The sequence below is a fragment of the Varroa destructor genome, unplaced genomic scaffold (assembly GCF_002443255.2).
Source record: "Varroa destructor unplaced genomic scaffold, Vdes_3.0 BEIS01000003.1, whole genome shotgun sequence".
NCBI lineage: Eukaryota > Metazoa > Arthropoda > Arachnida > Mesostigmata > Varroidae > Varroa > Varroa destructor.
The window spans coordinates 27,414,854-27,438,371 of NW_019211456.1; the positions used below are offsets into that span (position 1 = coordinate 27,414,854).

General features: G+C 38.2%; 4 protein-coding genes across 8 annotated transcripts in view; 2 read left to right on the forward strand and 2 right to left on the reverse strand.

The window, feature by feature from the left end:
- Positions 1-2,364: 2,364 nt before the first annotated feature.
- On the reverse strand, positions 2,365-2,971 carry LOC147756750 (cytochrome c oxidase subunit 6B2-like). The gene has a single exon (XM_086984921.1). The coding sequence runs from the start codon at positions 2,858-2,860 to the stop codon at positions 2,624-2,626; it is 237 nt and encodes a 78-aa protein (XP_086841047.1). The 5' UTR covers positions 2,861-2,971; the 3' UTR covers positions 2,365-2,623.
- A 209-nt stretch (positions 2,972-3,180) lies between these two features.
- Positions 3,181-8,383, forward strand: Taz (tafazzin, phospholipid-lysophospholipid transacylase). 3 transcript variants are annotated; one of them, XR_015324717.1, is made up of 5 exons: positions 3,181-3,707; positions 4,994-5,122; positions 6,238-6,431; positions 7,005-7,307; positions 7,506-7,645. XR_015324717.1 is itself a non-coding variant. In XM_086984920.1 (5 exons), exons 2-5 carry the CDS (start codon positions 4,972-4,974, stop codon positions 7,675-7,677), a joined length of 735 nt encoding a protein of 244 aa, XP_086841046.1. In that variant the 5' UTR covers positions 3,181-3,707; the 3' UTR covers positions 7,678-8,383. The 3 variants fall into 3 exon arrangements, 2 of the variants coding, with proteins under 2 accessions (XP_086841046.1, XP_022653308.1); XM_086984920.1 differs by having other exon boundaries at positions 4,972-5,122; positions 7,005-7,222; positions 7,506-8,383; XM_022797573.2 differs by having other exon boundaries at positions 7,005-7,222; positions 7,506-8,383.
- A 3,222-nt stretch (positions 8,384-11,605) lies between these two features.
- The window catches only part of LOC111247040 (uncharacterized), a 138,426-nt gene continuing 126,513 nt past the window's right edge, over positions 11,606-23,518 (reverse strand). For 2 of the 3 annotated variants that reach the window (XM_086984914.1, XM_086984915.1), the window contains 6 exons: positions 19,045-19,274; positions 18,424-18,647; positions 17,574-17,900; positions 16,363-17,378; positions 13,281-13,474; positions 11,606-12,647 (listed from right to left, as the gene is read on the reverse strand). In XM_086984914.1, coding sequence (XP_086841040.1) covers positions 12,523-12,647; positions 13,281-13,474; positions 16,363-17,378; positions 17,574-17,900; positions 18,424-18,647; positions 19,045-19,274 — 2,116 coding nt within the window. In that variant the 3' untranslated portion in view covers positions 11,606-12,522. The remainder of the gene's footprint in view (positions 12,648-13,280; positions 13,475-16,362; positions 17,379-17,573; positions 17,901-18,423; positions 18,648-19,044; positions 19,275-23,518) is intronic. The other variant, XM_022797567.2, reaches the window with a different exon arrangement.
- Positions 19,904-22,728, forward strand: Arp5 (Actin-related protein 5). The gene has a single exon (XM_022797572.2). The coding sequence runs from the start codon at positions 20,668-20,670 to the stop codon at positions 22,489-22,491; it is 1,824 nt and encodes a 607-aa protein (XP_022653307.1). The 5' UTR covers positions 19,904-20,667; the 3' UTR covers positions 22,492-22,728.

Sequence of the window (23,518 nt, forward strand, 5' to 3'; positions counted from 1 at the left end):
GCATATTTAACTAAAAATCAGTTTAAAAGGCATCCGATATAATATTTTAATTATTCGAAGAATGACTACTTGTTCATACGAATTCGGTACTTAGTTTAATGACGGAATGAAATCATATTGCTGCCAAAGTCATGGGATTGATACCTGAAATGTTGTAAAAATATTGCTGAAACCTAATATAGCATAATAAATAAAAAAGATTAAATGTTTTAAACGAAATGTAAACTGTGTTTGTTTCTTTGGTATAATACTGCTTTAATTTGTGTAGTCTTATTGCCTACTTCGCGTACCCATTTTGGTTGTTCCTATGGAAAAATGTTTTGATTTTACAGCATACAAAATTTTGAAGTAGCATGGCAATTAAGGTTAAGGACAAGTTGGGTAGGCTAGATGCTGACAATCTCAAGGAACAGGACAAAATTATCATTATTTCATTGTAAGTGAAATTTCTAATTATTTAAGTATTTTTAGCCATATTTTAATAGCAAAAATTAAGAAGATAAATATTGATAAACTAATATTTCATAACGCTTCGTCGCTTTTATGATTATCAAACTCGAATTTATTATCGTAAAAATATGTGCCTTTTTTTACCTGATCGCACATATAATATCGATGGCAAACTATTTTAAAAAGTCACGTTGCATCTGAAACATTTTTTTATTTGTTGTAGCTCTGCCGCTTGGTTTCTCCTACCGGGAAATGAAAGTTCGCTTTCAGAACCGACAAGGTTAGTCAACTGTTAGCATAATACGTTTAAATTATTTATTAAATGTGTTACTCCTGGTGACATTATATTTATTATTATACGTCTATATGGTTTTATCGAGGTTAGACCTTTCTAGAGAAAAATACATACCAAAACAAGCATTGTCTATTTTTTTCATTCATAGAACGTGATTCATCACAAATGAAAAAGATCTTATCCCAACAAAGCCATACAAAAATGCAGAAATTAAATTTACGTAATTTCGAACTCTGGTAAACAAACGCCGACTTGTATATTGGTTCGCGAATGACAAGTTCCGCTTAAGTTTTTTTTGTAACATGTAAAAAATCATGTTGTTCGTTGACCCTTCATCTGGGTAATGAAACTTGACGGATGCCCTTGGCTACCGAAAGGAAAAAGTCAAACGATGACGATTTCATCCTACCAAGTTTTTACAACACAGATAAAAGGTATATAATTAAAAAAAATATTTATTATAGTACTTTGCAAACGCCTTGTTTGCGCTAAGTTCAATTATATCTTATTTTTCACACTTCATATATTATAAGGAAGCGATCTTCTTGAAAGTAAGGAATAAGCGGTTTCTTCCTGATATCAACTGAACACCCATCAGGAGCAGGTATGCCATCGGATTTAACAAATATTCTTCTCGTTCTGCCTATCTCACTTCGTGAGATACCTGCGATATGGAACCTCGAATGTAGTGTAGTTCAAAATCTAAATATATCTTTTTAAAGTATGCTTGGGCTACCAGTTGAAACTCTATTTTGACGAAAATTATTCATCGATGAACAGTTGAATGGATATAGATTTAGCACAGAGTAAATTGAACTCCGTTCATACTTCAACATCCAAAATTTCACGATACGCGCTCAACATAAAATACCTAACGTTCTTATACTAAATTTGTTTCCCTATTAATCAGGCTGGATGTCCTAAAATCATAACATATCACCTTATATTTGTGAACGGTAGTCAATAGCTGATTCTGTTTATATTAAACATTTAAACAGGATCATTTATTGACTCAATTGTCTACAATAAAACTTATAGTTTTCTAAGGACATATAGTTTAAATTTATTCTATTGTAAATCCATTTCATTTTGTAAACGCACTTCGGTCGTAATTCAACTTTTTAGCGCATATTAGAACACGGACATAGAACGTAAAACCTACAGCCTTGTGTGCCATGCAACCTTAATAATAAAGTTCAAGAGCTAGAAGAAATCGATGTTAGTTATTACACAAATCAAAGTTTGCTGCGACTGATTGTCTTTGATTCTTTGGTGAGATACAGATATTTTTTAACTTAGCATAGCGTTACCCACTTAAATACAGTAAAGCTTAAATTTGTACTATATATAACGTTATACTAAACTATAAACTATTCACAAAAGCTTTCCGATTTCTTGAAAAGTACGAGAAAATATTAATGCTAAACCGTGTTAGTCCTTTAACATACTGAATAAATATGGGTAGGGTCTCGCCTTCTTTCTGGGGTAATTTTACTTAGGTACTCGATAAATAGATCAATTCGTTTGTTACCTGTTTAGCACGCAGATCTACAGATGGTAACCCTTTAGTAAGTCCACGCTTTGGCTATAGAAACCCCGTAAAATGAAAACATACTGCATTATATTTTATTCGATTAAAACTACATAGTGGTTCATTTATTAGAAGACTTCGGGGTGCTGTTCATACATCACGTGGCCCCTGGCATTAAGCGGGTGGTAGCTGCAGACGTGCGAAATAAGCTACCGCCCCGATTGGTTTATCGTACAACGACAAAATGAAGTTGATTTTTTTGTTATTTTTGATAGTTCATATTGTCAAAAACACTATAATTGTATTTACGAATTTGACGGCGCTGGCAGTTGCTTCCCTTTTGTTTTTTAAATCCTGCCAGGAAACTGATCCTTGGTGACTTCAGTGTCCCACTTATCGACCCAAGCGTTGGGGCAGAGGGTCCGATACACTTGTTTGAAATACTGGCACGGTTCGTAGCTTTTACCTTTCACCTTCTGGCAACGATGGAAGTCAAGATAGTTTTGATAGCAATTCCTCGTCTGATTAGTGTTCGGGAACCGCGGGTCGAACTGGACAGACTTGGGAAGCTCAGTAAACACCATCTTGATGTTAGGCGGGGACGTCCGTGCACTCAGAGGAAAATCCGATAGCAAAATCTAGAGCGAGCTCAGGACACACTATTTGCTCTCGTATCACTTACGACTTTGTCTCAGAGGACAAACAACACGTTAGATTTCAACCTGCCATCTGTTCAGGATTGGATTTTACACCAAGCAGTGTCTTCTGCATTAATGATGACCTCAAAATAATGCGTATTTTTTAAAAATCAAGAACGAATTCTCTATTTGCTAATACTGTCATCCGTGTCGTAGTCTACAGCTAGGCGGCTATAAAGATCAAGTAGTCCACCAAAAACGTAACAGTTTAACTTAGCTGCTTATTAAGATAGTTTAGCTCGTTCTCACTCTATGTCGACTTTTCGCGCACGTTCTGTTTATTAACTTAATTCACAGAAGGAAATTCGAACTGGTCCAGCGGCGTTTCTATAATCTCTTTTCGCTCTTTCCGAAAACAGCTTTTCTAACAGTTTTTTTTTTGTAAATGAGCCAGCTCGGCCACGCACCAATTGAACCGTTGGTATCAAACGTCCATTTGTCAGTGTCTGTACATATGAAGCAGCAATACACATATGAAAAGACCAAGTGGTTTCGGCAATCGAAATAAAGGACGTGGAGGTAGGAGAAATGAGTGTGTGTGAGTGCGCGACTTGACAATTGTACTTTTCGGATGGAATACTATCGATATATGTGAAGTTATCCGATCTCATCTGTGGCATGCCTTTGGGCGTGCGGTGGCCGCTGCCACCAGCTGGCCGCTCCGGCATCGCGTGGAACGCAGCTAGTCGAATTGTTATGCCGTTAGTTGGCGCTCTAACCAAGGTGTTTGCTAGTGAGTATTAATAATTTCTAATTTCTAGTCAAGGGACATCGTGATCATTGTGCTGGGTAGTGCTTTTAGATGGGCAAAAGCAAATAAGATCTAATCCATGTCTTATCATGTTTACATGATCTTACAAACGAACGTGGGGAGTAGAGTGGAGTGCTAGTTCCAGTTTGTACGGTTTGAAATATGCATGCATTACCTTATTCGTGTTTACAGTCTGCACACTGCAGAAAGGTCTAGTTAGAATGTAAGTGGAAGTTCACACCCATATGAAACCGGTTGATATATTGCGGGACATAATAAAGGATAAAGCCTTGACCTTGAATCGCGGACTGATATGAAGCGATAACGGCGGAACCTAAAGACTAACTAGAACTTAAGAAAAAAACGAAATAAAACAATATACATTTTTTTGCGGATTTTACCCTACAATTTTCTAATTTAAAACTTATTATTCTTACTACTTTCCTTGATGCCTAAAAAAATCTAGCGGTTTTTACATGAAAATACTCTCTTTTGTCCATCCAATTCAGCAGCTAGAAAAATAAAATCACCACCAATTTACCTACTACGTGGAGCGTGACTAAGGTACTGTTGAAATAATAATGATGAACTTTACCTGGTTGCGTCTTATGTTGTAGACATGAATCAATTGTGACACGATTATTATAGCAACGGAAACACTGAAGATTACAAATATGAGCGGCCCGAGGCATTGTGAGAAATGTAAATCGGAACTTGTTCTGTAGATAAAGGCTCTATGCATGTCATTTATAGATAGATATTTACATAAGCAAAAATTTTCCCTTATCTTTCGTAGAAACAAGGCACATTAGCGATGAGTCTGCCTAGGAAGTGCCTGTTATATAGTGAAAGCCACTGTCCCATCTATGGTTGTCAAAATTATTTTTGTTGCGACGCTAGATAATTTGTCAAGCGACAAAAGAGACACCGCTCGTCATTTCTCCTTTTTACTGAACTATAAAAATCAATAAATTATGCTTAGATCTGCGTAAGCATTTAATAAAAGGGACAACAAATAACGCAAGTCGGTGTGACCGCAGAGATGTATTTTTAAGCCTTAAAATAAGTTTCATATGGATTTATGGCTTGGCCAATGTTTTTTCGAAGCGAAGAAATCCTTTGCTGTGTGATATATGTGTATATATTGAATATGGTTACCTCATCCAGTAAGGGTATAGAAACATGCATCAATATATCATGTTCTAAATCACTTTACACTAAGTAAGTGTACCTTCTAACTGTTTAGATGTTTTTTTCTGTGGTTCCAGGGTTCTGTACAAACGTTCGGTATCACAATGTTGAGATACTTGTTAAAGCAGCGCAAAAACGGCCAACAGGAGTTCCTCTCATAACGGCAAGCAATCATCACTCTTGCATGGATGATCCCTATCTTTGGAGTACGTATTGATTATGTAGAAGGATTTTTATATAGATAAGTAAACTTCATATTAATTATGACCCATTATTTGCTGGAGATGCTTTACTTTTGTATTTAAGCAGACAAGTGAACAAGACATATATATATATATATATATATATACGTATATATAATCTATATCTGTATATCTATTAAATTTATTTTCTTCAGAATCGTCTGTTTAGTGTATATATGCTTTATATTTAAAAAACAAAATAGAATAAGATTATCAAAAAAATGCAGAAAGAATGTAGATGTCTAAATTAATCCAAATTTTTCCACCAGTAGTGCTGCGCAGCATTATTTAAAATGGTTGGCTTCTTTTAGCACTAAACCAAATATGTCTACATTGGGTCAAACCTACCTTAGTTCGAGTGTCTTTAACTGTGATAGGCAAACACGTTACTGCTGTTTGATCTCACGGGAAGATCCCGTTCCCAGTACGCACGTCATATTCAAATAATGGTTTTCTGGTAATGCTTGAATAACAACAAGTCGATCAGTGTTTAATGTTCACCAATGTTTGGTCATTTGTGCAAGAATAACAGCGAGGAATAGAGAAATAAGCGGGTAGCTCCACCTTATGCTGGGCTGCTGCTACTGCGGTATGTTGTTGTCGTTGCCTATGTTATTGGTCGATCCGTCACAGTATGCACAGCCTAGGGGGTGTACATCGGGAACCGCTTTATATCCGCCATATCAAACCCTCTACTGACGCAAGGGTTTGTGAGAGAAATGCGTTCGGGAGCCGGTAATGGAAACGGGGAAGGAGAGGGGGAGGGGGTGGGGGTGGATAAAGTTGACGAATAACTGGCCAACTGAGTTTACGAACGATGACGATGGCGATGAGGTTTGTAAATCTGTGCTCACTAAACACGGCTAGCCAAACATCGGCCGGCTGGAGCGGACTTTCTGGTATGGCAGCGGAGACAAGAGATAGGAATACCCTAATGAATTGGCTGCTATCTTATCATACGTATGTACATGCAACAATTGTGTTCTTATTTGAAATCAGCGAACGTGGGGTTCTGTATATGCCATCGATTGATGTAACCAGTACAACATTAACCTCGAGATTTGTCGTTCCTTCTGCAGGTATGCTGCCTTTGAGTCTCCTTTGTAATAACAGCAAGATGCGATGGGCCCTTGCTGCTCACGATATCTGTTTCACCTCGGAATTACATTCAATTTTTTTCGCGCTTGGCCAAAACGTACCGGTAATTCGTGGCGAAGGCGTGTACCAGCGCGGAATGGATTACTGCGTTGACTTACTTAACCTCGGAAAATGGGTATACAACTGTCTCGGCTTGCGATGTTTTGATGAAAAAAGCACTTTAGTTTTATTGCATATTGCAAATTGTTTAAAATGCCATTAACTTTGACATTCTCGTTGCTTAAAAACATTTTTAGGAAACTGAGCCGAATGCATTGTCAATTATATTTATTTTGCAATTATCCCTGAATTTTTGTTATTACGTTTCTCCGTTCTTGATGTTTTGTTAGTAACTGCTTATAACTAATTTTAGTTAACTAAAAAGAAAACTTACTGGGCCAAAGCTCATTTCTTAAAAGGGCATGATTCATATGTCGATATGGATTACCCTAAAATCTACACAGTATTCTCGAAGAATCTTTCGAAAATTTTAGTCAAAATCAGAACATTGATGATACACAGTTAACACAACTAATTTGCTTTTAACTGAGGCGTCATAGAGGTGTCGCGATATATGTGAGTAGTTGAATGATATATTTACGGGTTAGTACACTCCTACTGTGCTTATGATTAAATTATCTTGATACCCATATAGCACTACTTGCTATTTTGTGTCGATTTATTTTCGTTGGATTCATGCCGCCTTTAGATCCACATTTACCCGGAAGGCAAGGTGAACATAGACCCTTCGGAGTTTATTCGTCTAAAATGGGGCGTAGGGCGCCTGTTGGCAGAGAGCAAGCTCTGCCCGATCTTTATCCCGTTTTGGCATATCGGAATGGATAATGTGTTACCTAATGTTGAGCCATACAGACCCCAGCTTGGTCATGTGGTCACGATAAACGTAGGAAAACCTATCGACTTCAGGTAAATGGTAGCGCAATCAACCAAAGTAATTCAAATCGGCAATGTTCTTTGAAGTCATCTTCGGTTCGCGAGAAACTGACGCGAGGTACATTTACTGATTCAGAGTTTACGGAAAATTAGAGTAGAGTGCAAGTAGATTGAAAGACATTCATGTTTAATATATACATATGCTTCAATAGATAAGGTTTTCTTGCCATTGTAGTGAGTGACGCTATGGTTTGTTGTTACAATAATAAGTGACACGCTTACTTATTTTGTTTCTATTACCATCGTTTATTGACAGCGAGTTAAAGCAAATGATGGAAACAAAGCGGTGGACCGCGACATCCAAACGAAAAGCCTTTACGGATGTTATTCAGGAGCGTTTTTTTTTATTACGTCAAGAGACCGAAGAACTTCATCGGAAACATTTAAGCGACCTCGGAAGACATCCACCATCTACATCCTTGTTGTGATGCCATTTCAACGTCAACATTTCATGTAGATGGCGCTGAATGTTGCTACCTGGAAATATGTTTACCCATGAAAGAGAACGATTTGAATTTATTTCATAAGTGAGAATGTATCCGCCCGTATGTACTTGTGTGACCTTTTACTAATGCTCTACGCAATCATGAAGGGCGTGTTCTGTTCAATGCGATACTATAACTGAAGCTATTTTTTTAAATCTGCAAAGCTCTCTTGTTACTGCTTCATATAATGAACATTCGTTTATAATGGTTGCATTAAATACTGGGCTACGAATTATGAAAGGCCGTAAATGTATTGTTTTCGTAGAGGTTTTAAAAAACACAAACTAGCTGGCAAATGGTTTATGCGATTTATACGATTAAACAACCCCAACATACTTGAAGAACAAGTAATCGCTAAAGTAAATATAGAACTACAGAAATTCATATCTTAGTGTATGATCTACTAATTACTGTTTAACGGCCCTTTTTGTTTGTCTGTATTCAAATCAAAATGTGCTGAACGCTTAATCGGGTTAGTCTTGTTCAACGAATAAGGCTGGACAGATTCTAAGAAAGAAATGTAGCTTAGTATAACAAAAAAGACAGAACATACAATTTAATAGTATAAAAAGTCTCTTTCATTTTGTACATGTCTTTTTCTAGAAATAAATTGTTACAATATAGGCTTATGCAGATAAAAAACACAAAATGCAGAATTGTCTCATTGGAATACCCAGATTTTCCACGTAATGAAAGTTTTATATGAACGTATGCAGTTTAGGTTATATGAAGGGAGCATTTTTTTAACATCCGCTGAGATCAGTTTGAGAACTAACTCAATACAAGTGAGCCACTGCCAAAATTAGGTGATATATATCTTGGCAATAAATATCTTGTAAGAATTCAATCTACGAATGTAAAAAGTCGTTTACTTTCTGAAGCGAAGTTCCACCTTAAGCACGTTTTTAATAGCCATCATCTTCAAGCTTAATAAGAATGGAAATTATTTAGTTATCATTATCTTGTGTAATATAGGATTTCTGTTTAAAGCGTGTTGGATTAGGCAACGATTTTAACATTAAAAAGCCCATCATAAGCGAGGCAGACATTTTTGATCCATACAAAACTAGAGATAAATGTATTTTTTTATACATCTGATTTACTCGTATACGCATTAAATTATTAGCATTAAATAATTTCATATCTCTATTTTTACGAAGTGTTTTCCACTGGTGCATTATTCTGTAGAGGTTCAATGATTTCACTATTGAAAAACAGGTACAGATATTATGTTATCTTTAGGTTCTCAGTTTTATTCAGCTTTACTCAGGTTTTATTTAGTCCTTATTAGCTGGCTTACGGAAGCGTGAAGACAATTTCTCCACAATCATTTGCGAAAATGATTTGTTTTATCTAAATATTTACTTGTAAAAATTGTTCAGGTTAGTCTAAAGTCCAGTTTTTCAGCACAGCTTGAGCTTTTTATGATGCTATGATGGTGTATAAGCTACTTAAGAAGATAAGGAGAATTTTTATTGAAATTCTGTCAGAGTGCGACATCGAGGCGTGGAAAACAGACTTGTGATTACGCGATTTCTATTGAAATAAAAAAAAATTGGCCGTAATTTATTTACTTTTTTCTATACGAGTATTTTGAAAGTTCAATTTGTTCCGTAGAATATGAATGAAATGTTGCTTAGCTTTATGAACGTATAGAAAAAAATCTTAAAACCTGGACAAAAATGTCCAGGAAAAAGAAGGTTTTCAAGATAGTCTACACAATCCGTGCGTAACTTTAAACTTACATTTATTGCCTTTCATTTCATTCGTCTTTTACTTATTCAATTCAGAGGACATAGTCCCTAAATAGGTAAGAAATGGAATGAACTAAAGAGTCCTATAGCTCGTAACTAGAGTCACGTTTGCTTACTGAAGAATTGAATATCTATGATGAAAGGAAGAATCGATGCTTGTTCGATTTTGCGAAATCCTATTGGCTGAATGCTTTTCAATACAGCACAGAGATTTCAAAGTATTGTGAATCGAAACGGCAATTTTTTTCGAAACAAGAAAATGAGATACGCTCATTCTAACAAATACCAAAAAAAGACCATAATGCCATTTCTGCGCGTTGGCTTGGCTTCACGTGATTGAACTCCGTGCAAGAAAGTAAATAGACCTCGTAAACAGCATTCTGTGTTATTTTTTTTTTATTTCTGTACTACCGTTATTATCACTTAGTTTACCATTATTATAATTGTTATAATGTATGTTCATCGAATTTAAAATGAGAATCAGTCTTTGTCGAAGAATCTTCCACGGTCAAACAAAAGCACTATGCGTTCCGTTTCTTTTGCTGAAGCGTATTTATTTTACCAACTAATAAGAAGAGGAAGCAAATATTTATTGCATTACTGTTACGTCATTGTATATTCCATCGCGGTGTATACACGTTATATTTTTCCTCTCTCAGTATTTTAAACGCATTCTACGTATAATGATTACGTACGACGATGCTAACATTATATATAGCAAGAACATGCATATAATAAACCTAACGTGAGTTATCCTTGTTTTTGCTTGATTCATATCGTAGAGTTAGAGTTCTTTCTCTCTATTTTTTATACGTTTGTTGCTACAGTGAAAATATGAATTCTCAGCTTAGGTAATAAGTTCACGCGTTTTTCTCAAAGGTTTTTGTTTTCCTTTTTCCTTGCTCTCCACTTGTCATTTATTCCTAATAAGTAGCTCGAATGTCTTTCCTGATCTATTAACGTACTGATTGTGCTATGAGAGAGAACTCGACTCGAACAAATCTCCAGGCTGAAATTAAGGTACATCTTCGACACCTTGTGTATTATGCATTTCGTCAAGGCCAAAGTGCAGCCGAGGTAAACTGAGACATTTGCCCTGTGTACGGTAACGGCGTTATCACTCAAAAAACTGCTTAGGAGTCATTTGCCAAGTATGAACATGGTATCCAGGATTTAAAAGATGCCTACCGCAATGGTCGGCCATCTGAGTGAAATGACGACTATTTAAAGACACTTTTGAAGGAAGGCAGCCGATGAACAACTCGGCAATATGCCGAAATGGCAGACCAGTCAATGAAAGCTGTATTATGATTATTTGAAGTTTTTTGGGTTTACACAGCAACTCGGAACTTCCCTTGCGCACTCTGTCAGCCCAATATTACTGTAAAAAGTATTGTTTTTAGTGGGATTATAAAATGATGATTGTAAAAACTAAACCGTTTGTTTTTCCATTTTCTGGACAGGTGTTCTCCCTTACCAACAATGGTGCAGCATAATGTATGATACAAATAAGTTACTATTTTATTGTATTACTGTCGTCCCTCTCTGTTAGCTGTATCCGCTACACTTCCGTAATTAGCAAGGATTGGAAAGGATTGGAGTGGAAGTCATTGAATTATTATATCATATACACGTTCGTTCACTTTAGCACAATTCATAATACGATAACCTGGAAAAATGCAGAGAGCTTTTCGATTCCTCGACAAACACAGCCACAATTACGCTCGATTTTATCCTTAGTACACTGCTGCCATTACGGTTGGTTCTAGCACTCGTTTTAGCATAGATGAAATTTCGCGTAATACAGTAAATTCAGTAAGTGGGGCCTAACGTTTATTAAGCATATCAACTTAATTAAAGTACATGAGAAGTGCATCTTCGGAGGAAGTTACCATCTTTCAGAAAGGAGCTTGGATGGTTACGGTCCCATCAGTTCAGCGAATTACTGGTTCAACGTATCTATGTAGTATATATAGAACAATAATGTAATTTTTTCACGAGCTGTCAATGCACGGAATTGAATTAACCCAAAATTGCAGGTCGGATCAGGTTCACGCGCATGTTCACTCGCTACTTGCTCTCTGCTATAACGTTACAGATCAAAAAGCAAACACATATGAGCTACAAAACGTCAAACATTTTATTCGGCCCTAATAAGCGCTATCCTAATAACTTCCCCATTGATTACCGGTTAATTGGCTTGTTTGTTACTGCGTAAGTTGTTCGCTTGCATAACTGTGATTATTTAAGCTAGTCAGTTACCCGTAAGCAATCCGAGTTTGAACTGAACATGAACTTTGGGTATTTTTTTGAACGAAATCTTTTTTCACGCAGTTCACTGTTCATGCGTTTATATTATATGATGAAAATAACAAAGGCAATTATAACAGGTAACAAAATGAGGCCGTTGTTTAATTAGAATTATTCGAAACGTAAATGCAAACCTTCTAAATGTTTCACCATCTAAATTCGATAGTTTTTCCTTGACTTTAACAGGTTATGATGAAAGACATTTGCCAATAGAATATGACTACATCATTATTGATCGATGTTGAATGCAAGGGAATCGACAGCGATTATTTGAAAACATACGCCTCTTTTCATTATTTCGTGTGTTTTCGTAAACGCGACCATGGGTATGACTAAATTTTTGACTACCCTATTAATTAGAGACGATCCAAAAACTTGCAGAGATGCACATAGTACCAATATTTTTAAATTTAGTTTATACTGTATATTATTTTATTTTTGTTTTTTATTGGTAATGTGAGAACGATTTAGTTACAAGTTTTAAGTCGTTGACGAAATTCTTTTAATCGCTATTAAAGGCGATTATTTCGTAAATATTCTTAAACCCTTTATTGAGTAGTTGACAAAAAAATAAAATATCAAATTTTGTTAACGTCAGATTTGTTGGCACCTTAGAGTGGCTTCAGTTCCAGCGTTCAAGCAGTCGCATCTCGGCGCGGCGTAAAGATTCACTTTTCTTGCCTTTAGTCCATACATTTACAATGTGTTATAGTTCAGTGTTAAATCACTTAATGATCAGAGTACCATTCGAGCCTGTGTGCAACTTGGTTGTCCAACGCCGAAGTTCGTTGAGTGGGGAACGAACTGAACGATACAACTGGTGGCGATTCGGCTCGAGATGGAGGGGTGCTGAAATATCAAGTTCATGTATTTAAAAAGAAATGCTAAGGTTATTTGCTTTTTTCAAGCCTCGGCATTTGGCTCATCTAACGACAATCAGCTACGTAGAAGAAATTCATACATGAAGTAGCGAAGGACTTCAAATTATTTGGACGACCAGATGCAATACTGCGTACTGCAATAGTGTGAACTTATGATAATATTTTCTATTATTCTATTCTAAAAATTCGCTACAGTCCTGTCATATTTTATTAAAGCTATAGCTTGAAATTCTCTAAAAGCACAATCTACATATGTACATACATAGTAGGGTGCTCAAAACTTAGACAACTCTTAGCAAAAGGCCCTATTACGCCATTACCTGAAGCATATACATAGTAATAATAATAATCGCAATTATTTGTCTTTTGCGCTAAGTGCTCAGATGCTAACGTTACTCAATATAAATTTACCGCCATTGAACACTAGTAAAAAGCCACAATAAAATAGTCCGTCGCAAGAAATTAAAGTCGATCCAATATCTAAACAAGGCGCGTGGTCGAATATTTTTTAAGCCTGTTTTAAGCAATATAACCATAATGGTCATATAGCAATTTTACTCAATTAATTGTACTGCATTTTATTTTATCATGTTTCGCCTACCGTGAATCTCCTGAGTCGATGGAAGTTGATGCGACGAGTCTTGCAGAGGCGTCCTCAACGAGGTGGGTAACTTTTGTGTATCGTTTGAGGAGTTCGTCGAGTGAGGGTGGCGTGCCTGGCTCTTCCTTGATGTGTACTCCCAAGGCACTGCTTGCACTTTTGTGCGTAAGACAAGGACACAAATAAAGATCGCACTAGTGACTGTTAACTACCGTTTGTCAATGATTGCATGTCGCAAGACTTTCGTTACACTGAGACCCGAAGTCCGCTCTACGCTTTGACTCCGAACGGTTTCCCTTGCAAAGTCGAAAACGCTGTTCAGTACAAGCCGTTCAGACGCACGCAATCACCCACACACATACAATGTGCACACAAATATATGGGTATTACGTTATATCAGACTTAGCATACAGTAAGATAGTTCAGATTGTACGGGCACGCCGAGCGGCGCACTCATGCAACATTCCAAAATTTTCAATACTAACTGTAAAGACATCTAATGCGCATCGATACAATATGGTGATGGCTGTGCCAGTAGCGATACAAGCTGATTGAGAATCAATAACGAACTTTTATTTCTTTTGCAGGGAATTTCGTTAGCTGACTTACTTCAGTAATACTTGTAAAAGCTCAAGATTAAATCACAATGTACTGTTTCTTCTACGGAAACTTATAATCATAAAAAGGTTCGTTGAAGGTTGAGAAATTATCAAGACAGCTTTTTCGTATTTCGATCTACCATTTCCAACATCTTTATCACGGTTGTATACTTCATGTTACATAGTATGTATGTGCGTGTATCTACATAAACAAATTAATCGCGCGCTGAAACGAATCTCCACGCGGAACAGATAGACGAACGTTATCCAAGGTACACAAGCGACTAGCAGGTAACAAAAACAAACGCCTAAATCATGTAAACAGGGTTGTTATGGGTACAGCTTCTAGCCCACGTGGAATGTCATATATCCCTGTTTTTTTTACAATGGCGTTAACGCTTGTAAAGTCAGTCTGTTTATTTCTTTACGAACTTAACTCGAAGCAAACCAAAAAATCCTTATTATTAGGACGACTACTAATGTCATCATCACCCTTATTGCAAATGCACACGAAAATATAATGGCTAGTTTTCTGTCGCAGAGAATTTTGCTCTCTCAGTATCTAAGCTAAGCCTTTAGTCTTTTTCGTAAACGTGCCCTTTATGCGACTTTTTAGAGTTTCTCTTGTCTGTATAATCACAAAATACCTGTGGAATACGTTAGTTTCTTGACAAGTCTGTGCAGTTCAGATCAGTTCTGCTTCTCCTTGTTAATTAGGCACTTCTTGCTGTGGAAGTATGAAGCGCGAATGAATCAATAAAGATGACAATACCACTTCAGTAATCTTGATGTATTTTGTGTACATGTTTATTTATCTAGTAACCTATTCATCTAGATGTGATCGAAAGAAGTAAAAGTTAAAATTTTAGTGACAAACTGATCCAGTTTTATGATAAGAGGTGTCTTGGAAGTGTAGGAGGGAATAAATAAGCTCTCATTACCAATGTTCGCTTTGGCACAACAAAAGATGGCTACGTACAAAGATAAGGGTCGCATAACAGATTCAGTAGCGGATAGCGGATTATATCAAACAAGAGATTAGCAGTCATATAGTATCTATGCATCAGAATATTTCACTACAAGTAAAAACGACTAGGTCTCTTGATGAACGAGAGAAATATTTAGTTTATAGAGGTCCTCTACTTCGGATCACGCGTGCTACTCGGGTATGCCGTCAAAGCGGCACTGTTTGCACTGTATCTTAAAGTATAAGTGGTTTTCTAAACGCCTCTATATTTTAAAGGCTGTGTTACTTTATGGCCGCTTACTTTAATAATGAGTCGATAAGACTGTACAACACAATACAAAAAGTAAAAATCGGTAAAGTCAAGATGTCTGTCTATTTGAATTCAGCCTAATTTGAAATGTATTTTATTAATAAACGTTAGTAAAACTACTATATTCAAACAAAACCCAATCTTTTATGGCTCACACGAACGTGCTCTGCAGTCCTATAAACTTAGACTTCACCAAAAACTCATAGGTGGAACGAATTGTTAGAAAATTAGACTGGTGCGTTTTATAGTCAATTAGTTATCCATAATTCAGTTGTTTTCACGTTATAAAGCACGTGTAGAGAAATCGGTTTCCTTTTTTTTGGAAGGTATTTTTCAAGTTTTAATTTATTTAGAACTAAACTTAAACGCTTGGTAATTTTCTCCAGCTGATGACAACGCATTCATATCAAATAAACTATCTAAGACCTAATGCAGAGGTGATAAAAGGTCGCTGTATGAAATTCAGCCTTCTGATAAATCGAAATACCATTAAGCTGGTTTAGATAAGACGTATACCTATTTTATTCTGAGGCAAGCACATGAGATAACCTAACACCCTATTTTAAAATAAGGTACCACTGCATTATAAAGTAATATTAAAACCGAACACCAATTTTATATAGCGTCCATACAAATACTTATCTTTTACACCTTTGTTCTCTTTTACGCCAATAATTCTTGAACTGATATTTTCAACGTAGTTCTAATGGCGCTATACTGCTCGTGTGTCGATAACCATCTTCCACTCAACGGTCATGAATAAATCGGTGACAACCATAAAACAACTGAACGGACAAAGTCATACATACAAAACTACTGATTCACATGAGTTAGTGTTATTCTAGTCTGCTAGTACATCACACACATGCCAGCTTGCAAAGCGGTGATTAAAAAGACGACCTTTCACATACTCAACCTTAAAGTGGAGACAAATGATTGCCCACTTATCGAAAATCATAATCGAAAGAGAAAAGTATTAATCTATTATGAAAAAGCGCTAGTACAGGGTCAGGCATTATATGTATATATATATATATATATATATATATATATATATACACCGGTGAATTGCATAGACGTGAAATGAAGACTAATTTTCGACAGACTTTTGTCCCACCGCAGATCCGCCGGTGCACAATATGAAACACTATTCTGTTGATCCAACCTTTAACCCAAATCCAAAAAGCACTATTTTTTACTGCTTACTTTTGACTGTGAATAACCTGTACCGAATCGGTTTCGCCGTCTCCAACAAACGATCCCTCAGGGATTTGATGCCACATTCCCGGACCGGCTACTATGGCTGACGGTGAGTCCTCTTTTTCACTCAGGGTCACCCAACTTTGCGGAGCATCAGCAATAATCAGCTTACGAAGCGAATCCGATGCCGGCGTCTTGTTGCTACTGCCCCCGTTGTTACCACTACTGGGCAGCACTTTATTTGGAGACGAACCCCTATTGACTGTCTCCTCTAACCCAACATCTGCAATCGGTTCTGTATTCGAGCTCAGGGAAACCTCTAAAGGAGTGCTTTTCCCTATGATGGTTTCTTGTTTGCTAAGGCTGTCAAGTGGAAGCTTTACCACATGTGGCCGGCATTGAGTGGCCATCGCAACAGCAACTACAACTTCGTCTTTAGCTGAAATTTCCGTCTCAGGCGGCATTTTCGAACGACAGCTTAGTTTTCTATCATCGGTGTCTTTACTTGCATACTGAATACTTGGGAGTGTACTGTAGCTATGAAGCCCGATTTCGACAGCGTTAACTCCTGCTTGTCGCGCAGGTTTTCTGTCAGGTGGTAGAGCTTTCTTTGGCTGATCTACGAATCGATTCTGTCTCTCGATCTTTTCAGGCTGTTCCTGTTTCGGGTCTTGTGCATGCATAGCACTATCCTTCGTCTCCGTTAAGGGACTGTCACCTGTGCTGCTGCTGCTGGCCTTCTTATCCGTACTATGTGGCGTGGCTACCGTTGGCGATGTGGAGCAACCACCAGTTGCTGGCGTTTGATAAACCGAGCTACCGATCTCCGTCGATTGCACAAGCCGTGGAGATCGTGGTGAGGCTGGAAGTATAGGCGATACACACAACGATGATGAATCTCCTTCCAGGTCATGAAGACTCTGGTCACAAAGGGACGTCGTTGAGCTGTCGTCGGTGCTACTGCTCCAACTACGCGTTCGTACACGGTCCGACCCAAATTTCTCACGTTGTTCGCGCTCAATCTGATTTCGACGAAGAACAACAAAAAGTTTTATGCTAGCATTAGAAGGCTGAAGGCCTTTTATTTGTGGGCGTGTCGGAAACAATTTGAATACACCGATTAGAAAAAGTCCTGTTTTGAGTTTTTTTTGTTACTACGTATTTAAGGATGAGATAATGCGTATTTTTGTAATCTTCACTTGTAATAAAGGTTTTACCTGTTCCCAAGTGAGAGTCTCGCCCCGTTGTGGACTTGTTCCTTGGGCTGAAAACTTCTGTTGTTGATGCTGAGTTTGTGGTTGCTGGTGTTGCTTGGCAATATCAGTGCGTTCATCAATCATTATTTTCGTGCGCATAGCTCGAGGACCCCGTGGCCTGTTGGTCTCCCTGGTGACTTCATCTGGAGGCATCGTAAATTGAACTTTGGAGGTAGGTCGTATCTTGCGAACGATCGGCTTGTGTCCTGCCAAAAGACTGTTCACTGGTAAACGCGTACGACCTAATGGTCGCTGCTGTGACCGTGCGTTGTCAGGGTGAGCTTGTTGCTGTTGCCGTATGACAAAAAAATTAAATTACAGATAATGGTTAGCTATGATAGTCGTTTGCTTGTTTAAGTAACAGGTTGTGCCAAGGTGTCAAATGGCAATACTTTGGTTAAGACTAGTTGCTTGTTGTGCCTTGATGTGAATGTTCTTTAACCTTATGTTGCGCTCACCATAGGACGAAGACAAAGGCATATATACATATATCTGTACTGCCTAACAAAGCCCTACCCATGAGACGTTTTACATAATTCGATCGGGATCATTTATTAATATATAACAAGTTGGTTGCTTAAGGGCGAGAGAAGCTAACAGACTGAGTCGATGTACCCATTATGATTATAGCCTAATAACCAGACGTTAGTCGACATCACCTAAATGTATGATTGGCTTTTTAGCTCTACACAGGTAATATAGAATGCCTTCGATAGAAAAACAAACGTAGGGGAAAATCCACGGGTTACGCTTTTATGCAGTGCAACAAAATTCAACTATAAAACTGAAATGAATTGGTTTTTTAACGGACCTCGATTGCAGTTTTGAGTGTCGAAGTGAGTATGACATGGGCCTGTCTTTGTCTATCCCTCAGTTTAGCGTACTGCCTTTTCAACGTATTAATGTCCAACGTGACGTTCGCCTTCCCGTGTCGTTGATTAAGATACCACGCAGCTGAGGCCAAAGCGAGCTGGTCTTCGTCTAATTCACCATCGTCGTCTTCTTCAGTGTCAAACAGACGGAGTCCTACCAAGTCTATAACGCATAAAGCGTATTTTGTTTAGATAACTTTGCATTTTAGATATGATTGCACAAATATATCCTTGGTATTCACGTAGTTAAATTATATTACATACAGGATTGAATAGATTTGATTAGACGATTATTTTCTTACCATTAATTATATTAACCATACTATGTTACAAATAATTGAACCCTTTGATTCGTATGTGTTTCTAATGAGCATAATTTCGATATTCACCCATTTCAATAGCAACCTGTTACAATATAAATAATTGAGACTTTGTGTATTAAACTGCAATTAGGATAATGTGATTTTTAATAAATAAATAATTGTATGGCATTTTCTAGTGTTTATTCGTTGCGTTTATACATAACTAAGTCAGGTTACTCGAAATTCTATTTTGCTTACTTCGAATCGAGGACTTTCTATGGGCGCTAGTTGTATTATGCGCAAATGGCCGAATGTCAAATGTATATTTTTCGCGCAGCTCTTGCAACTGTGGAAACGGGAAAGAAGCCATAGACACTATAGTTTGTACCAATTCATTACAGTCCATTAGGCCAAACTCAAGCATCTCACGGGTGAGCACGCCCATTATTGAATAGAACTCGTCCGCGGAGTCAACTGCCATTATACGGCTGAAACCAAGACACACATTCAATTATACCGACTTAATTAAGAAAAAAAATATAGATACTATCCTCAACATTCGTCATTTTTTAGTATCTAGTTTATCTTTTAATATCTAAAGTATATTTCTTGTCATAATAATAATGATTACCATTTTTGGCCTATGTGTCTCTGTTTTTATAGATTTAATACTTTTTAAAAGAATTATGCCTATTATTTCGATGTAGTCACTTTGTTACGAAACGTAAATGCTGTCATGTGCCTTAGCTTGATTTTTGTTATTAATCAACATATATGAGGCAAATTACGAGTATGTAATGACGCCATCATTAAACAATGCTATAAAGTTAATATGCTGATTAGATCGATATTTATACCTGTCAAAACCAAAACGTTATGACCATTATTCTGGAACATCTGGTATATGCTATTGTACTCGCTTACACATTTTTTTTACAAGTATTCTCTAAAAAACTTGTGTTTCAACGCGCCTCGTCTCCGACCAATCGTACAATCCTTATCCATAGAAAAACTGTTCTCACGTTGTCTGCAGTACAGTCGCCCGCTATAACACGCCTCACTCAGCATAGATCACAAGCATCTTCACCGTAGCAGATTGTCAACAATGGAGTGGCACAAAACGAGGAGGAGGGCTGCTCGGCTATGTGAACAGTCGCGTTGCCGCTGCTTGCTCATACAGAACCGCTCAAACATAGAGGAGACTTCGGCGGCGCGGCATGGGATGTTCTCCCAAGCAAATAACCAAGTTTTGAACAGGCAGCAGGACAGGCCCGACTACGGAACAGCAGGCGGACTGGACACATTGACGACATTTCTGCTGCTGCTGCTGCCGCCGCGACTGCTGTTGACGGTGCTTGTGGTGCACGCTGCAGGGGAGCGAGCGTCCGCCGTATGTTGTGCTTGCCGTGTTTGTCCTACCGATATGTAACGGGTGCTCGACGGTGGATGCTCGGAAGTGGGAACAGGTGTTCTTGCTAAGAGTCTTTGGTGAAGGGGTGTGGGAAACTGGTCCGCGATACTTACTACCGACATCAGGAGAGAGTGTCAACACCGAGAGATGAAGACATCTGAGCAATGAGCAAGTCGTTACTCGGCAATAACAAACATTCGTTATGGTCAGTCTTTTCTTGTTGTGGAATCGAATCGAGTCAAATTGAGTCGAAAGAATGGTCCACTCACAAATGTAAAAGAATGACTAATGAAGCCTCTACGTTTGTAATTCTCCCGTAATAAAGGGATTTAACTTGATGACCAAAGTGCAATTTGGAGCACCAATGATATTATAAAGCAGTGTTGATACTAATAAGTGAGTGGAGATTTAAGTCAGCAGCTGGGTAAAAAGAACTCTGCGCTCAAACTTGGCCCTAGCACGATACCATTATGGAGTCTAATGATAGAAAGTTAACAGTTTTTGAGATTCCGGACCTGTTCAAGGTTCCGGACCCAGTATTTACTTACGAAGAAGCGTGTCGTGACAAGACTATCGTTGTGGACAATGGTTCGTACGAATGTAAGGCGGGGTGGAGTTTTGATACGAAACCACGAATGGTTTTCAGAAATCATTCAACAAAGGTTCGAGGACAGAAAGGCAGTGATATTTATGTTGGCAACGATATCGCTAATTACGAAGCGTCCGGTTGGATGCCGATGAAGAGTCCCTTTGAAAAAAACATTGTCACACATCCAGAAATCCAGGAACACATCATGGACCATATCTTTACCCATCTGGGATTTAGCTCTGAGCAAGACAAGATCGATCACCCTATCGTTATGACAGAACCACTATGTAATCCAAATTATTACCGTCAGTTTATAGCAGAGCTTTTGTTTGAATGCTACGACGTCCCGTCGGTGATGTTTGGCATCGATTCTGTCCTTAGCCTTGAGTATAATATTCCAGATGTGCAGGATGCCCTCGTAATCGGGCTCGGACATTCGGTTAGCCAGGTTGTTCCTGTACTTAACGGAGAAATCGGCTTCAAACAAGCCCGCCGAGTATCCTACGGAGGGCAAAATATCTCCGGGTATCTGCAGAGGCTACTTCAACTCAAGCATCCTCATTTAACGGTGGCTATCGGCGCAATTAAGTCAGAGTATTTAACACATACATATTGTCGGTACGCCCTTGATTATGAGGAACAGGTGTTACGCTTTTGCGATCCAGTTTTCGCCGACGAACACACGATTCGAGTACAGTTGCCATTAAATTCGGTACAAACATCAACCTCGGCAACAACAACTTCCGGCAAAATGGACGTGTGTCTTGCTATTGTACACCGAGTCGAGTGCGTCATGTCAAGAAGGTATAAAGCGAAATGGATTCATAGTCAGGAAAAGCTAAAACAGATGTTGTTAATTCAGGAGATCGTAACTGCAGAAGAAGATAGCCGAATGCGTGCCAAGCTAATCACGGATCTGGGCTTTGATAGTTTGGACGAAATAGAGGCAGCGATTTCCGAACTACAGCAGAAAGTCGATTTAGTGCTTCAGAGTGAACTGCCACCCGAAGTTGAACTGTGTCATTTTTCTGATCCCGACTCGTGGTTAGCTGCCCTCCGGCGAGCGAGGGAAGATCTGACGTATAGGATTTCGCAAGCTGAGTTGAATAATCTTCCACATCAACCGAGTGGTGAAGTTGGAGCAAGGATTAGTGATGTTGATATGCTCGATCGCATCGAACTCATCATCTTCGAGACAGAACGAGAATTCAAACGAAGTACAGTTCTTAATACTGACAACCTGAATAGCTCAGCTGGCATCTCGCAGTTTTATCAGTTGGTATTAGGCACTGAACGGTATCGGGCCCCGGAGGTGCTATTTCAACCGTCTGCCATGCTTGGCTTAGACCAAGCCGGAATTGTGGAAACCATTGATCGAGTATTACAGCAGCTATCTCCAGATGAGCAGAATAAGGTCGCGGAAAGGATTTTCGTTACTGGAGGACCTGCTACACTTCCCGGGCTCAAAGAACGCTTGGAACGTGAGATCCGAGCATTGCGACCGTTTGGAATTGGTTTCAATGTAATTATGGCAAAAGACGCCGCCCTTGACGCCTGGAATGGAGCCCGAATGGTTGCCCTCAATGAGAGCCTGAAGTCGATTGCCGTTACGAAAAAGGACTATGACGAATTGGGGCCAGATTACATCAAAAACTACAAATGCTCAAATGTCTATGCACCGTCACCACTTGTAGTGCGGATCTAGTTTTCTGTGACGAACTTCGACAACTTATAAAATCCAACGAGCAGCATTAAGCTACTCTTCATTTTCTCTCAAAAAGACTATCTATTGCGTTCAGCATAGAACTTGTTGAGTATCTCTTATTTCAGGACGATTCTGTGAATATACACATAATATAATGCTATGCATTGAAATCTTTTTGGCGTTAACCATTCGTGTATACGGTCAAAGAATAAATTTTCAGTGAGTTACATATGCATATCAAGCGGTGGTGGTAATTTGCGCTATCAAACCAGCATGAATATTAGTTATACACTGCAGAGTATATTTAATGATACATAAATATGCATGCACGCTTTTGAGTTCGTTCCTAATGTTTGCTTTCTTTTCAGATTTCGCGCTCTTATGATCTAATGTCGTCTGTTCCCCGCGCACTTAAGTTCTCATATTTGCGTTTTGCCGGCCATTCTCCTACGCGTCTACGGAAAACTATTATCTTTAACTGCATTAGTTTAAATAAAATAATTCCAAGTTAATCCATCGCGTCATCAACGGCTTGATACCGAAGTGCACGTTAGACCAAATGCTAAGCGTATAATGTAATTCACCTTTATTATGATGAGACTGAAAAAATAGAATTGGTAGTTTATGTTGTGCATGAAAAGGCTATGCGAAGTGCAAAATATTTGTCACTACAAACGGGAGGGAATTCAGGGAAAACAATGTATCCGAGAATATCTTATCAGTTACAGAATGTAATGTTGTGTATTTGTTTTAGGTTCGACTATTCTCCTTCCACAACTGAGCTTGTTTTTCCAGGACCCAGCCGATCATATTAAAAATAGCTTTATTCCTTTTGCTTGGTTATCGTTGCCCTCTACATAGTAAAAGATTATACACAGAGATAGTTAGGTAGCTAAGTTCTCGACATTCCATTTTTCTGTATGCCAACTATTATTGATACATACTGTTACATAATGATAGCAGATCTTCATTACATATGATATATCAGAATTATAAGTAATTTATGATTTATTCTTGTACGGTTCAT